General features: G+C 41.8%; 1 protein-coding gene and 1 long non-coding RNA gene across 5 annotated transcripts in view; one reads left to right on the forward strand and one right to left on the reverse strand.

Moving 5' to 3' along the window:
* LOC126395555 (uncharacterized) overlaps positions 1-7,206 on the forward strand; it is a 23,901-nt gene extending 16,695 nt beyond the window's left edge. Inside the window, exons 4-6 of the long non-coding RNA XR_007570463.1 lie at positions 846-1,002; positions 6,722-6,896; positions 7,083-7,206. This is a non-coding gene — a long non-coding RNA (uncharacterized LOC126395555). The remainder of the gene's footprint in view (positions 1-845; positions 1,003-6,721; positions 6,897-7,082) is intronic.
* The window catches only part of usp20 (ubiquitin specific peptidase 20), a 20,515-nt gene extending 8,155 nt beyond the window's left edge, over positions 1-12,360 (reverse strand). The window contains exons 1-20 of one of the 4 annotated variants that reach the window (XM_050053101.1): positions 12,189-12,360; positions 12,000-12,064; positions 11,785-11,889; positions 11,440-11,493; positions 10,955-11,017; positions 10,701-10,841; positions 10,511-10,613; positions 10,078-10,147; positions 9,838-9,951; positions 9,624-9,723; positions 6,966-7,479; positions 6,711-6,860; positions 5,357-5,469; positions 4,771-4,943; positions 2,176-2,270; positions 2,037-2,070; positions 1,129-1,174; positions 837-1,017; positions 549-675; positions 281-450 (exon numbers count right to left, since the gene is read on the reverse strand). In XM_050053101.1, the coding sequence (XP_049909058.1) occupies positions 281-450; positions 549-675; positions 837-1,017; positions 1,129-1,174; positions 2,037-2,070; positions 2,176-2,270; positions 4,771-4,943; positions 5,357-5,469; positions 6,711-6,860; positions 6,966-7,479; positions 9,624-9,723; positions 9,838-9,951; positions 10,078-10,147; positions 10,511-10,613; positions 10,701-10,841; positions 10,955-11,017; positions 11,440-11,493; positions 11,785-11,862 (2,326 nt within the window). In that variant the 5' untranslated portion in view covers positions 11,863-11,889; positions 12,000-12,064; positions 12,189-12,360. Of the gene's footprint in view, positions 1-280; positions 451-548; positions 676-836; positions 1,018-1,128; positions 1,175-2,036; positions 2,071-2,175; positions 2,271-4,770; positions 4,944-5,356; positions 5,470-6,710; positions 6,861-6,965; positions 7,480-9,623; positions 9,724-9,837; positions 9,952-10,077; positions 10,148-10,510; positions 10,614-10,700; positions 10,842-10,954; positions 11,018-11,439; positions 11,494-11,784; positions 11,893-11,999 lie in introns of all 4 variants that reach the window. The other 3 variants (XM_050053103.1, XM_050053104.1, XM_050053102.1) reach the window with 3 other exon arrangements.
* Positions 12,361-13,491: the final 1,131 nt, after the last annotated feature.

A 13,491-nucleotide genomic window follows, 5' to 3' on the forward strand; every position in this document is an offset into this window, starting at 1 on the left:
CTCGAGGGGCCAGAAACCTCCCCACAGCACCACCCTGCATTTTTTAACAGCTGAATAATATGGCCAGAGAGATCTGTGTGGAGATGGTGGGAACAGGTTTTTGGAAATTCAGGGAGTCAAATGCACTGACTTGCTAGTCAGTCTTCAATCACATAATGCAACTCAACAGCATCTTTTCTTTAAAATCTCAGTAAGGCCGATTTGGTTCCCCTTTAGAGAAGCATGTATATGTTTTCTCAGTGTGACAAGATGTTCATCAGGTTAAGATTTAAGTGCACACCTCCATGCTGACAAAGAAATGTGTGGTTGCTGATGGGGCCTGGTTCGGCAAAGGTGTTGAACTTGTTCAGCCATTCTCTGGAGATGTAAAACTGCAGCAGGCTGGGCTCCTTCAAGTTGGCGAGGGCCACCACCTTCTGCCTCTCTCTCACAGACTCCTCACTACTTTTTCTGCACAAGTACGGGGGGGGGGGGACCGTCATTAGCAACATTTTGAATTAACAGACTCAGCATAAATGCTTCACGTTATGAGGTCTTTAAATGCTTACCTATAGAACAACACATAGGCCTCTGCGTTCTGCACCACCGTCTCATGGACCTCTGTGACATACTGATCATCAAACTCATACCACTGGCCATTGATCACATTCTGACAGTAAGCTATGTAGTGTCCACCTGCAGCACAGAAGAGAAGGGAAGAAAAAAGAAGAAGAAGAAAAGAAATAAGAAACAAAGATGATTACCCTGCATAGATAAGGGGGAGAAGATAAAGTAGGCATGGTTATTTCTAATATCGTTTGTGCCACTTATCTGAGGGGAATTAAATTATCTCATACTTCCTGCAGTGCCATGGTGACAGATGACTGACAGCAGGTCGTAAGTGGTGACCTGGGATGGACTCTCTTTAGCCAGGAAAGGTCGCATGTCGAGGCCCTCCAACGGGAAGGACACGTGGCTGCTAATCTTGAACGAATACATGACCTCGTGCCGGAAGCGTTTCAGGTGAATGCACAGAATCTACACAAACACACAGCACTTTATGAAGCAAACCACGAGCATGACTAAGCTTGTTATCTGCAGCAAGAAGGATATCAGATAAAATTTAAAAAACAAAACAAAAACATGTACCTCTGGAAGTCTAAGTACTTTGCAATATTTGACACCATTTCTCAACCTGTAGAAAACAAAACACTGTGAAAAAAATGAAAAATACCCTTGTTTAAATTGATGTTCTGATGCATTAAAGGGACAGGGACAGTACATATCATTCCTCTTACCAGTAGTGCTATTTACCAGTCTAGACTGTTTTGGTGTGAGTTGCTGAGTGTTAGAGATATTGGTCGTAGAGATGTCTGCCTTCTCTCAAATATATTGGAACTAGATGGTACTTGGCTTGTGGTGCTCAGAGCACCAAAAATGTACATTTGGAAAACTCAACAGTTAATACCTCTTTCTTTCTGTTTTTGATACCTCCAGAAAAGACCACTTACTCAACATAATCCACAGACCCTGATGTGAGCAGTTTCATGTAGGAACTATTTTCTTTCTACCGAACTACACCTGCTTACCGTATCACAGCACAAAGGAAGCGTGTATCTACTGCTAGCTAACCTAGCACCACTGATTTAGCTAATGATACAGCTCAGTCACGGAGGATGCCATTAATATTTACATCTCATGCTGCTAGAGCACAAGCCTCTCGCACATGAGAAGGTGCAGGCATCCTAGTAACCGGATCATGATTTCTGGAGAGAGACATTGCTGTTGAGTTTTTCAAATGCATTTTTTTTATTGACACGTTGAGCACCACAAGCCGAATGCTGTCTAGTTCCATTATGTTTGAGAGAAGGCAGACATCTCTACAGCTGATATCTCCAACATTCAGACTCACACCAAAACAATCTAGATTGATAAACAGTGTTAAGGGTAAGAGATAAAATATGTATTTTTGATTTTGGGGTGAACTGTCCCTTTAAAGAGGAGAACATCTCCAGTTCTAATTAATGACTCTACCTGGATTTACTGAACATACTCACTTTTTACATCTCTCACAGCTGTACATGTTGTCCCCTGTGGGAAGAATGATTGTAAATGTTATTCCTGAGATACATTTTCTCGCCTACACTTGACCACTTAGAGTATTATAGCAGAATAGTACAGTGTAGTCCTCTTTACCTTTGAGCTCATCTGCTGCAAAGAAGGCAGCGAGGCAGTCCTCCAGGGTCACCATGGGCCCCCAGAACCAACTAGGGATACATGAGACTACGAACCTGTTCACAGGCATACAGTGATACAAAGAGACGCAATCATTACAGACACAAAAAGCCACAGTGCCTCTTTCAGTCTGTCTCCTTACAGTGATCATACTGACAGAAATAACCTTCATGTGGGTTGTGAACTTTTAATGATTAAATGACCCCAAAAGAAATGCTGCTGAAAAGCTCTTTGATGGCAAATTCGAAGGGCTGCTTTTAGCCTAAATACACCTGATTTCACAGTCTCCTGGCAGGAATTGTGTGCCCCTTTCTTCCAATTAAATTGTGCCCAGACACTCTGACAGAACAGGGTAATGAAGAAGAGATATGACTTGTCTTACATGGAAGCAGCAGGATGGGCATGATGGTCATTTTTTAGTTGGACCATGCAACTGACAATGCAGCCCACCTCCTGAAAACTTCATTTATTTTTTCTCAGAAATGTAACGTCACCAGCACTGTTACTATGACGCTGCTCTCAAAATCTGGGAACTGATGGAAGATGTGCCAATAGCAAGTCAAGGCCTGTCTCTGCAGTTCTGTCCCAGTATGTAAAATAATACACACAGCTAGCGTAGTCCAGCTATGTGAATAATGCTCTTGGCAAAGGAAGTGATTCAACTTTTATTTCAAACAAGCCGCATACAACCCTCTTCTGTGGGAAGCAGTTCACCCATCTCAGAAAATCTCAGGAAAACCACTGCTTTGCTGACACAGACAAGAACCACTCTTTCCACAAACCCTCTACATTCCTTAAAAATGCAACATCACCCCTGTTGGGTCATCTGGTAGATCAGCACTCAAATCTTTTCCTGGAGCCCTGGGTCAGGCATTTAAAAGCTCTCCTCAATCTTCCTAATCTCCTCCAACCCATCAGTCCTGCACTGACTGCCAGAAGTCCTCAAGGCCCTCTCACTCCATGAACCACATGCAAAGTTTCTATCAGCTGCATCAAGTTTGAAGTTGAGCTGTAAAATGTGCAGCTGTCACAGAAGAGATAAACAGATATATAATTGGTTATTTTCTGCAAGCTTTCCTCTCTCGCCTTAGAGGCCCAGTGTGTGCGATTTAGGGGGATATATTGACAGATATTGAATCATACAATAAGTATGTTTTCTTTGGTGTATATCACCTGAAAATAAGAATCAGTGTTTTCGATACCTTAGAATGAATCTACATAGGGAGCGGGTCCTCGTCCTCAGATTCCACCATGTTGCACCACCAAGTTTCCACAATAGTTAAGAATGGATGAGCCAGATACTTGCGACAGATAGGGCCAGGCGCGTTTTCGCATTGGCCCTCCATGACATGTTTTTTTAAGGTTAAACTTCTTTATTTTTTCTGCTTTAAATCACAAGGTCTGTTTGTTTTGGAGAGGAAAAGACCTCTGTGGATAATTTGGCTCCTGATAAAAACCTCCTGAACATCTGGATTTTAAAATACCAGAGAAAAAAGGTGAGCACTTATGGGCAGGGCCTGGGATAGCGACCTATCGCCACCATGCTGAACAGCGTTGGAGAAACACTCATTTGTAACATAAAACTGCATTGTTCAGTGTTTTTATTGGTTCAAATCAACTGCTCCGTTTGTTTATGAGAGGAGGAGACCACTGTTGATAATTCAGCTCATGTTAAAAACCTCCTGAACATTTAACACTGAAGGAGTTCTTACTGTAAGAAGGCTCAGTTGGTTGCAATTTGCGATCCTTACCATTAGATGCTACTAAATGCCCCCAAAACTTACACGCTGATTCTTTAATTGAAGCAACAGTGTTGGTTTTTGCTGTAAAACTTTTTTGATATTCTTCAAAGGCGATAGTAGGCAGCACGAGATCAATCACTTTTAAGACTCAAATGGCGTGCTGAACGTGTCATTTGACTTGTTATATAGAAATGTGCACAGACTCTGAAGAGGGAAGCTTGGGTTAACCATAAAAGTTGCTAACTACCTTGGTGGTACCTGTTATCTCTGACTGAGGCTTGGGGCTTTGTTGAGCCAGCTCACGTATGTGCAGCAAACAACAAGGACATAAACATTGCCTTGACAGATCTAGCACAGCCCACTGATACCTGCATGCCTTCACCTGTGTCATCTGTGGCCTTCAAAACCACATACAGTGCCGTTTACTGAAAAGAGACTTCACTGGAGCCAAATCCCCACCTAACACTCTCCTTGGAACCCTCCCCGTGGTTGATGGTGATTTTCAGAGATAATGTGGATTTTCACAAGAAGTTAAGTGAGCACGACTTTCTGAATAAACAACTCATGACTCCACTTGCCTTCTTTCTCTGAAAGGAACTCAGTAAGCCATATCGTGTTCAGCTTATCTGTTTACATCAAAATGCCAGGTTAAAAAAGAAACCTCACTGCAGAAGCATGCGTCATTAAATCATTCCAATAACCTCACAATATTAGTGTGCAATCAGATACTAGATAGATTGGATTTTGCTGAATTCATGCGTTCAAACACGCAAACTCCTCCCTCTGTTTTGATGGTTAAACATGGTCCACTGACCGGCGTATGGAGTCCATGATGTAGGAGATCCACCCCTGTGAGCTGTAAGTGTCGGGACACACGCCCGTCTTGACTGGAAGGTTCTGATGTATGGAAGAGTGGAGCTTTGCCAAGTCCTCTTTACCAGGAATAGGGAGAGACAAGTCTTGGAAGGTTTCCACTGTTGTAGAGACCTGTCACACATTCAGAGAACTGGTTTACACAGCATGTCTCCACCAGTAAGAGTAGAGCTTTAAACAATGTACTTATATAATAATATAATAAATGCTTATACAAAAAAATCAACTGTGATGGATAAGTTATTTCCGATTACAATTAACCTTTGACATCAGTGTTTCCAAAAAGCCGTATGTGATGAAATACAAACCAAATAATCTCAGCAAATGAAGGTTTAAAATGTGTCATCAATTAAAATTTTCATTCATGCATTATATTCATTCTAAAAATAAAAAATACTCAAAAGACACCATTACAAAGGACATACTTCTATCTCAACAAAAAATATTATTTATCAAGTAAATATACTGTGGTTTCTGACTAAATATGTAGCTCCCCCTGGTGTTTAAACACGTGAAGCACAACTCACCCTGTCACAGGTTAAACACTGGACCAGACTGAGGATGGAGCCGTCGAAGATGTCCGAGATCACACTGCGATAGTGAGACTGTTTCTTCTTCCTGGCACTGAGCAGCAGCTGAGCTGGAAGATTCATGACAGCAGGGAGGATATTCGATGACAAACTTAATATTGCTGATATTTTTTGACTGACAAAACTACCTTAATCAGTGCAACCTGCAATACTGTGTGTGGATGAGGGAAAAGCAAGCAAGGAAATGTCTGTGTATATTGTGGCAATCAGAAGACCACCACCGTCAGCTGCATTTATACCGAAAGTAGAATAAGATTTACCCATATGCTGCTGGTGATTCTGAAAATGAAGGAAGGATTGGTTAAAAAACAAACAAACATCAACACTGTGATTTACAGACCTGGCACCTTAAAGGGATAGGTTGGATTATATGAAGTGGGGTTATATGAGGTACTTATCCATAGTCAATGTATTACACACAGTAGATGGCGGTCGGCGCGCTCCCAGTTTGTATGTAGGAGGCGTACCGACACAGAGGCTAAGCAATGTACTGGTGTTGATGGAGGCAGCAGCAGAACGTATTTGAGCCACCTAAGAAAGTCCCATACAAATGTTAGCTCAAAGTGTATGCTATATTTAGAAAATTATTTCATCTCTTTACCTTGCTGTCAGACAGCTATTTCCAACAGGGAACTGAAGCTGTTATATCACTCTCTTCAAAGCCAGTAATTGAACATCACTGAATAGCAGGAGCTGCTGGTCTACCACTGCCTCCATCAGTTTGTGTATTGCATGACTTTGGTGTTTAACAGGGTTTGTGGATTCACCAAAGTCACAAAATTACACAAACTAAGTGATGGAGGCAGCGGTAGACCAGCAGCTCCAGTGTTCAGCAAGCTAAAAATACTGCTTTTGTCAATGGAGTCTGGTGGCTTTGGTGAAAGTATAATTGGCGACCTGAAGCTGTTAACGGCTTTCCGTCAGAAATATAATGACTATGAGTAAGTACCTCATACAGCGCCACTTAAAAAGATTCAAACCATCCCTTTAATGCAGCAGTGCTTTGCTTAACCTAAAGGACTGCAAATCTAAAGGTGAAAAAGAGGCCTGCTGTATAAAACATTAAAAACCCTCTCTAATTCATCAGATTCACACAAAACGAAAAAGGCACCTCACATCTGATGACTTGATTTCGTTAATTCAATCAAACAAAATCTCTCACGGCTCTTAATGTGGCCTAAATAACTCTCATATAACAATGCAAATGTACTGTGAATTTCAGGAGTCAGTAGAAATGAAGAAGCGTTTTGAATGAGCAGCGTAACATCTGAACTTTGGGATGTTTTCTTACCTTTTTTGAAGGTGTACGCAGGTCCTGCAGAGCGGAGGGGACTGGAGCGAGGTTGACTGGAGGACAGTTTGGGATGCAGCTCCTGAATGGTTCGCACAGGACTGCAGGGAGTGGACTGGGGCTGGGGCATTGACGCTTCATTGTCTGGCTCTAGAAAACAGCACATTGAATGCACAGAATTGACAGGTTAGAGATAAATGATCCACAAGCTAGGGATTTAAAATATTTTTTGAAGTTGTCCTGCAGGCTTTATACCTGAGGTGTTGTTGCTCTGGCTTTGCCCTTGCCCAGTATCAGATAACTGGTTATTCTCTTGGCTTTGGACCTCAGTGTTTGCGGTTGGCGTCACCTCCTCTTCCTCCCCCCTCTCAGGAGCCCCCTCCTCAGCTGCTGTATCCACATCAGCATCCTCATCCATCTCTTGCGAGCCTCCACGAAGGGGTGAGCCAGACACCCTCCTTTCCTTCAGCCTCTCCTTCTCCGAGATCACCCCGCCGGTACTGACACCCACTATCCCTCCTGTCGGTGACCTGACCCCGTCACACTCATCCTGCAGGAGCAGCTCACTGTCACCCGCTCCTCCCCCCTCCCCGCGGTCACTGCTGGAGCCAGAGTCGCAGGATAGGAATTCGTCCTCGGACGGGGAGCGGTCTCCATCTCTTATCTCTTCACCATCACTTCCCTCCCCGCTCATGCTGCACTCTGTCAGAGGCTCCTTTAGCTCTTCATGTAACTGGTCCATCAGACAGCGCAGGAACTCCTGAGTGTCCTGGAGCAGATAAAGCACATTACACTCACTCAAAAGGAGGAGGCACGAGTGCAGCTACAGACACAGAGAAGGGAGTTTTGTGGAGAACTGTTTCGAAACAAGTGGATGGACAGTGAAACGTGTAGTTAATGGTGTTTGTCTTATTTGCAACAAGAGAGCAGTTTGTATATTGGTAAGAAGCGGCACAAGGACAACATAATCATACCCACAACAGACAGGCAAAACTCATTTCTATTAAAAAACATTTTTAAATCACAATTACGATCAAACAAAGCCAGACTCTTCCAATCAAACATGCACTAAGAATGAAACATTGTTTTTAACTGGTTAAATAAACAATTCAGTGTCTGACAAAGAAACAGACAAACACAAAGGTTTGATTTGAGTTGTGTGTTTGTGTATTCAAGGAGTAATTTAGTTTTTCTTCCGAGAAGAAGAGTTATGCAGAGTCACAGGTCGACATGCAGTTTGAAGGTATGTTGACATATGAGTTTAGCCTGTCTTAGCACATGTGCTGGAAGTCTATTGGATCAAGTAGCCTCTCTAAAGTTAGAAGAATAGTTTGACAGTTTGTGAAATGTGCTTATTTGTTTTATTGCCGAGGCTTAGATGAGAAGATCGATACCACTCTTATTGTTGTGTGCAAAATAAAAAGCTACAGCCAGGATACAGTTAGCTTTGAACAGCATAAACAGGAAACGAGGAACAGCTAGTCTGGCACTGTCTGACAGTGACAACATCCACCCCACTAGCACATCTAAAGCTCACTAATTAACACTTTATATCTTGAGTTTAATTTGCATGAAAACTGAAGTATAAAAATTATAGGTTGTGGCTTGCTGTTTTCCCTGCTGTGCTAAGCTGAGCCGACTGCTTCTCTGCATTTCCTAAAATGGCAAGGTATTCTTTGAAGAAATACACTATCAAACCTCTCTAAGAGGTTTTGTTGGATTGACAAAAGTACACATTGTAGTTTAAGCATTTATAAAGTCCCTAATGTCATGATTAGCAAAGAATTTAAATGATATCTATCCTCTCCCTTAGTTACTCTCTACTGTTTTACACAGAGAGACAAAACAATACATCTATGGCTTTGTCTGGTTCTGGGGATGTTAGACAAATACAAAGTTCCCCCCAAAAACTGAACGATCAAGCAAGTTAACAACTCAAGTCAAGCCTCTGTATTTTTCAACCTGGATCCCATTTTCTCATGTTTCTGTGTCTAATGACAAATGGGATCAACAATTCTTGAAATTTGTCCGGTTCTGAGCAACACCTCGACAGCAGCGAAACAAGCTGCTCTGTAACCACTCGGGGCAATTACACATCATCAATTTGCATCCACTTAAAGTGCTTGCTTTTGCCACTGATGTGCTCACATTAAGTGTCTGACAACACTGGAACACTGAAAGGATCCCTATGGAGACAGACCCTTTTGGTAAAGGGTAAGATCCTTTTTGTTCACTAGAATCAGCCGCGACATCTTCATCGCCAAACCCACCAGACTCCATTTAAAGTGAGAGTAATTTAAGCATGTATAGAGCCAGCATATTTTCACATCGAACTGAGTGAGTTAAGAGTTTATTCCAACCAAACCAGAGTTGGAACAGTGGAGAGGTGAACCAAGACAGGTTTTGTGTGTTTTATTTTGATTCCCTCAACTTTGAATTGATGCGAAACTTTTACGATGATAAAATTACTGTTTATTTAAATGGAGTCTGGTGGTTTTGGGGATAGTGAATTCGGGGCTGTTTCTGGTTTAACAAAAAGGATTTGACACTTAAAAAAAAAAGGTCAACCTCTGCAGGGATCCGTTCCATAATGTTGTCAGAGCCTGTCAGTGGCAAAACAAGCACTTTCAGTAGGCAGACTGACAGTGTACATTTGCCCATTAACGTTACATTGCAGCCTGTTTCCCAGCTGCCGGCTGCAGCACTCAATCTCATTAGTCACTTAGACACAAAAACATGGGAAAATAGAGTCCAGGTTTACAAAAATACTGATGTTACTCTTAAATAACAAATGTTAATGGCAAAAATAACAGTAAATTTCAGGGAATGTTTGAGGAAAATACACAGGGGTTCACAGTTTAAAAGCAAAGACAAGACCGTATCAAGCTGTTGAGTGATGCCAGGTGTAGTTACCTGCTGGGTACTTGCCCCTACCTGCTGAGCGTAACCACGAAACATGGGGTTTACTAGTTTGATGCCATGAGACAGACTGGTAGGCACAACATAGCTGGGCCTGGAAAAGTAGTCACAATGAGAGTGAGTTTAACACACTGTATATGATTTACTGGGACATAACAATCTCTTATGGCTACATTCTGTCACTTGTCACTTTTTATGTGTTTATTACCGTTTTTTATGCCAGAGCTCTGAGATTAGTTTCTGGTAGCTCTTGCAGAGAGCAGGCTTCTTCTCAGTCCGGACCAATCCACTGCAGTCCAGGAAGAACTGAGTGAGAGGGGGACTGGTGAGGAAAGAGAGGAAGAAATGACATCATCATAGCTGTTTAACTAAAGGAAAACAGATTAACACAGAAAAGGAGAGACCTCCCCTGTAATGGACCAAATGTAATGGGAGGATGTGACCTCACCAGTTGGACAGGGCTTGGAGAGCTGCATTCATGTAGCAGGAGTTACCGATATTTTTCATTCCTGTCAAGCCTACAAACAAAAAAAAGCCATGCAGGGTTTTTTGTATTCTGAGAGTGCAAAAAGTGTACAAACTGAGAAATGTAGATGTATATTTTTAGAAGAGAACAGAGAGGACACCACCAAGGGTTAATTACCCATGCATGCCTGGATTTAAAAAAAAAAAAAAACAGGCCTAGTAACTATTCTTGGGACTAAAAGCAATTATATCTATTAAATATGGCAGCCATGGCCTAATAGAAAAGTCCAACAACGATTTTAATAATCAGAGAAGAGATTTTTGGAGCTGATCTTTACAGATTATTAAAACCATTTTGTCTGACCAATGTGTACTGTTGTTTGGGAGAGTAAATGTTTATAGTAAACATGTTGTACCTCTGGGTTTAAGCTCATCCTCCTCTGACTCTGAACCTTCTTCCTCTGCCACAGCAATCGGTACTGCTTTTAGCGGGTGACCTACTGGCTGAGGAGCTGCTTCCTAACAAAATAATTAAAAGATGCTATAAATATGGAGGTGAGTAAGGAACACGGTGTGTGAATTTGAAATAGCATCACTAGGACTTACCTGCTCTGTGGGTTTACAGTGGTGGGGAGCAGCAGGCACGGGCACCAGCGCAGGCCTGTGCTCCAAAAATACCTCTCGCTCACACACATAACACCAGATCCTGAACGTCGTCAGGTTCACAGTCAGGTTGTGCTTCTTAGCCTAAAGAAAGCACAGTCACAGTCATTTAAGAGGCTATGTTTTGACATTTTTCCTCTCATAAGCATCCACCAAGAAGATCAACTGACAGATATATTTGTGTGGGAGGGTTTTACCTGTGCATGCAGGGTGCTGTGATCAGAGAAGGACTCTCCACAGCCAACATACGGACAGTCACTCTACAGAGCAGAGACACAGTATTAGACAGGCTGCTGATTCTTCTCTTCTAACTTGCAAAGACATTACATCATAATATCTTCCTGTTTATCTGTCTGAATTGGCTTAATCTATAAATTAATTTCATACCAGAATGTCAAACGTCAATCAGAGTTTAAAATCATTGCTGTATCTGCAGACAGTGTGTACTTGCTTGCCTGCCTGCCTGCCTGAGTTTGAAAGCGACTGCATTTATAATTACATTTATGCCCTACATCATCATCAATTATTAAGCATTCACCTGGCCGCCTTATCTGAAATGCAGCGGTAGTTGTGTCTGCAGTAGTCATCATTTTTGTGACAAGGTGCACAAGCTAAAGCAGCAATTACCCATGAAAAGAATATGATTTAAAGCATTTTTAAAAAGGATTTTCAAGGACCTTACCTGCAGACAGGCCCACAGATTTGGGCCTCCTGCTCCACAAGATTGGCAAGTGCCCTGCAGCATGAACAGAATAGAGTAAAAAGGAATAGAATAAGATATCAGAAATACACAAACATGTTGGTTCACTCAGGTGCAAGCAGGGATGTTTTTCATTGTGGGTGCTGTACCAAATAAAGACAACATAACAGAGCATATATTCCATCTAATGTGCTTATTATTACAGTAGTACAAGGCTGCTGTAACAACCTCAAGGGTCGTGTAGGCCATGGCACACACAGCCAGTGACCTGCACTGGGCATCTTTGACATTGTGCACAACATCTCCAGTAAATGAATGAACACCCACCTTGGATTTCTGGAGGAGGTCCTCCTTGGTTACCTCTCCTATGGAGTCCAGGTGAGGACAAATGTCTTGTTCTGCCATAGTTACTCGCTGTCTTCAGGGGAACGTCTGCTGATTATACAGCAATAACAAAACTGTGGTGATTCAGATGACGAGCTGCTGTAGCTACAGCTAGCTTTAACGTCTCAACACAGAAACACAAAAGGTATCACACGCACCTCGCCTCTGGGTGATAATGGACACACAAGTTAGATATATCCGCAGTGTTGTTTAGATCATCTTCCTACAATAACCCCCGACATATACCACACAGTCAAACAGCTGAAAGGCCTTATGTTTACCAAAGCTCAGAAATCATCTGCTCCATGCAGCGATGACAACAGCGGTTGTGAATGATGCGTATTTACCAACAGAAGCAGCTGCCACGATGGTGATCGCTATTTTTTATTCTTCCTGTAAACAATCCATACTGGATGCGGGCAGGCGACTGTCTGTATGCTAGCAAGATATCGAGGAGCCGAGTCGAGAGACGCGATACCCCGGCCCACCATCCACACACACACACTCCCCCCGCCTCCCATCCACCGCACGGCCCAACGCAGGGCTGGAGGAGGAGGAGGAGGAGGTGGTGACACGGAGACGTCACACTGACAAATCCAGCCCACAGCGAGGCTATTTAAAAATGAAACTCCTATTTCATCGATTTAATCTCATAGTTATTTTCTTTATCATGTATTTGCTACGTGTAATTTAGTATTAACTATTATTCAAATAGATAGATTTAGTTTTTTAATCAGTAACGGTTAAAGTCCGTGTTTACGGAAGTGACGTAGGTTTGTGCGTCGGTCAAATAGGTCCCCAAGCCCACTTTTGGAAGAGCAGTTGATTAGACGCATGCACGTCAAATAAAACAGTTCATTATCTAACAGCACATTTACAACCCGTGTCTTATATTTCTGAGTTCGTCATGAGGTGAATTCATTCAGAGTAAAAGTGCTTAAAGGAATAGTTTGACATTTTGGGTGTGACGTTACGTAGTGAAGGGGGAACGATGGTTCTGAAGCGCTGATATTATTTATCGTGGGTTTTTTTGTTTGTTTTTTGTTTTTTGTCTCTTCTTTTATGAACAGTATATAATTATTCATATTCATAAATCAAAATTTTCCAATCACAAACCTTTCTTTTTATTTTTTTTTAAATAAACTCAACCCATACATTACATCAATTCTATTTTCTAAAAGTATGAAAGCTGCTAAAACATTGAATCTGTGCACCATATGTAACATCATATGAGCTGATCCCCTGGCGTTATCTTTTGATGTAAGAAATTTAAACTTCTTGCACTGGTGTCAGATGTAATCTATCCATACAAATAAGTCAAGACTTTGCCAGCAGATATCACCATGTTTGACTACCAATGGCTTTGAAACTTTGCACCATCGTCTAACGTCGTGTAATTACACAAAATATTAAAGTATTATTCTAAAACTAAAAAGCAATTTCTACCCTCAGCACTGTCTTTACTTTACTTTCCCTGTTTTCTGCAATTGTGTGATCATAAGTGCATTGACTTTTTACAATTTTTCACTGATGGTTATCCACAGATGCAACAGACTGCACAGTTGTGATTCCCATTTACCAGGTGGAAATTAGTAAAAGAACATCACATAATTTGAATGTATATATTTATTTTCTTCTTCTTCTGTTTTT

The sequence above is a fragment of the Epinephelus moara genome, chromosome 9, assembly GCF_006386435.1.
Source record: "Epinephelus moara isolate mb chromosome 9, YSFRI_EMoa_1.0, whole genome shotgun sequence".
Lineage (NCBI taxonomy): Eukaryota > Metazoa > Chordata > Actinopteri > Perciformes > Serranidae > Epinephelus > Epinephelus moara.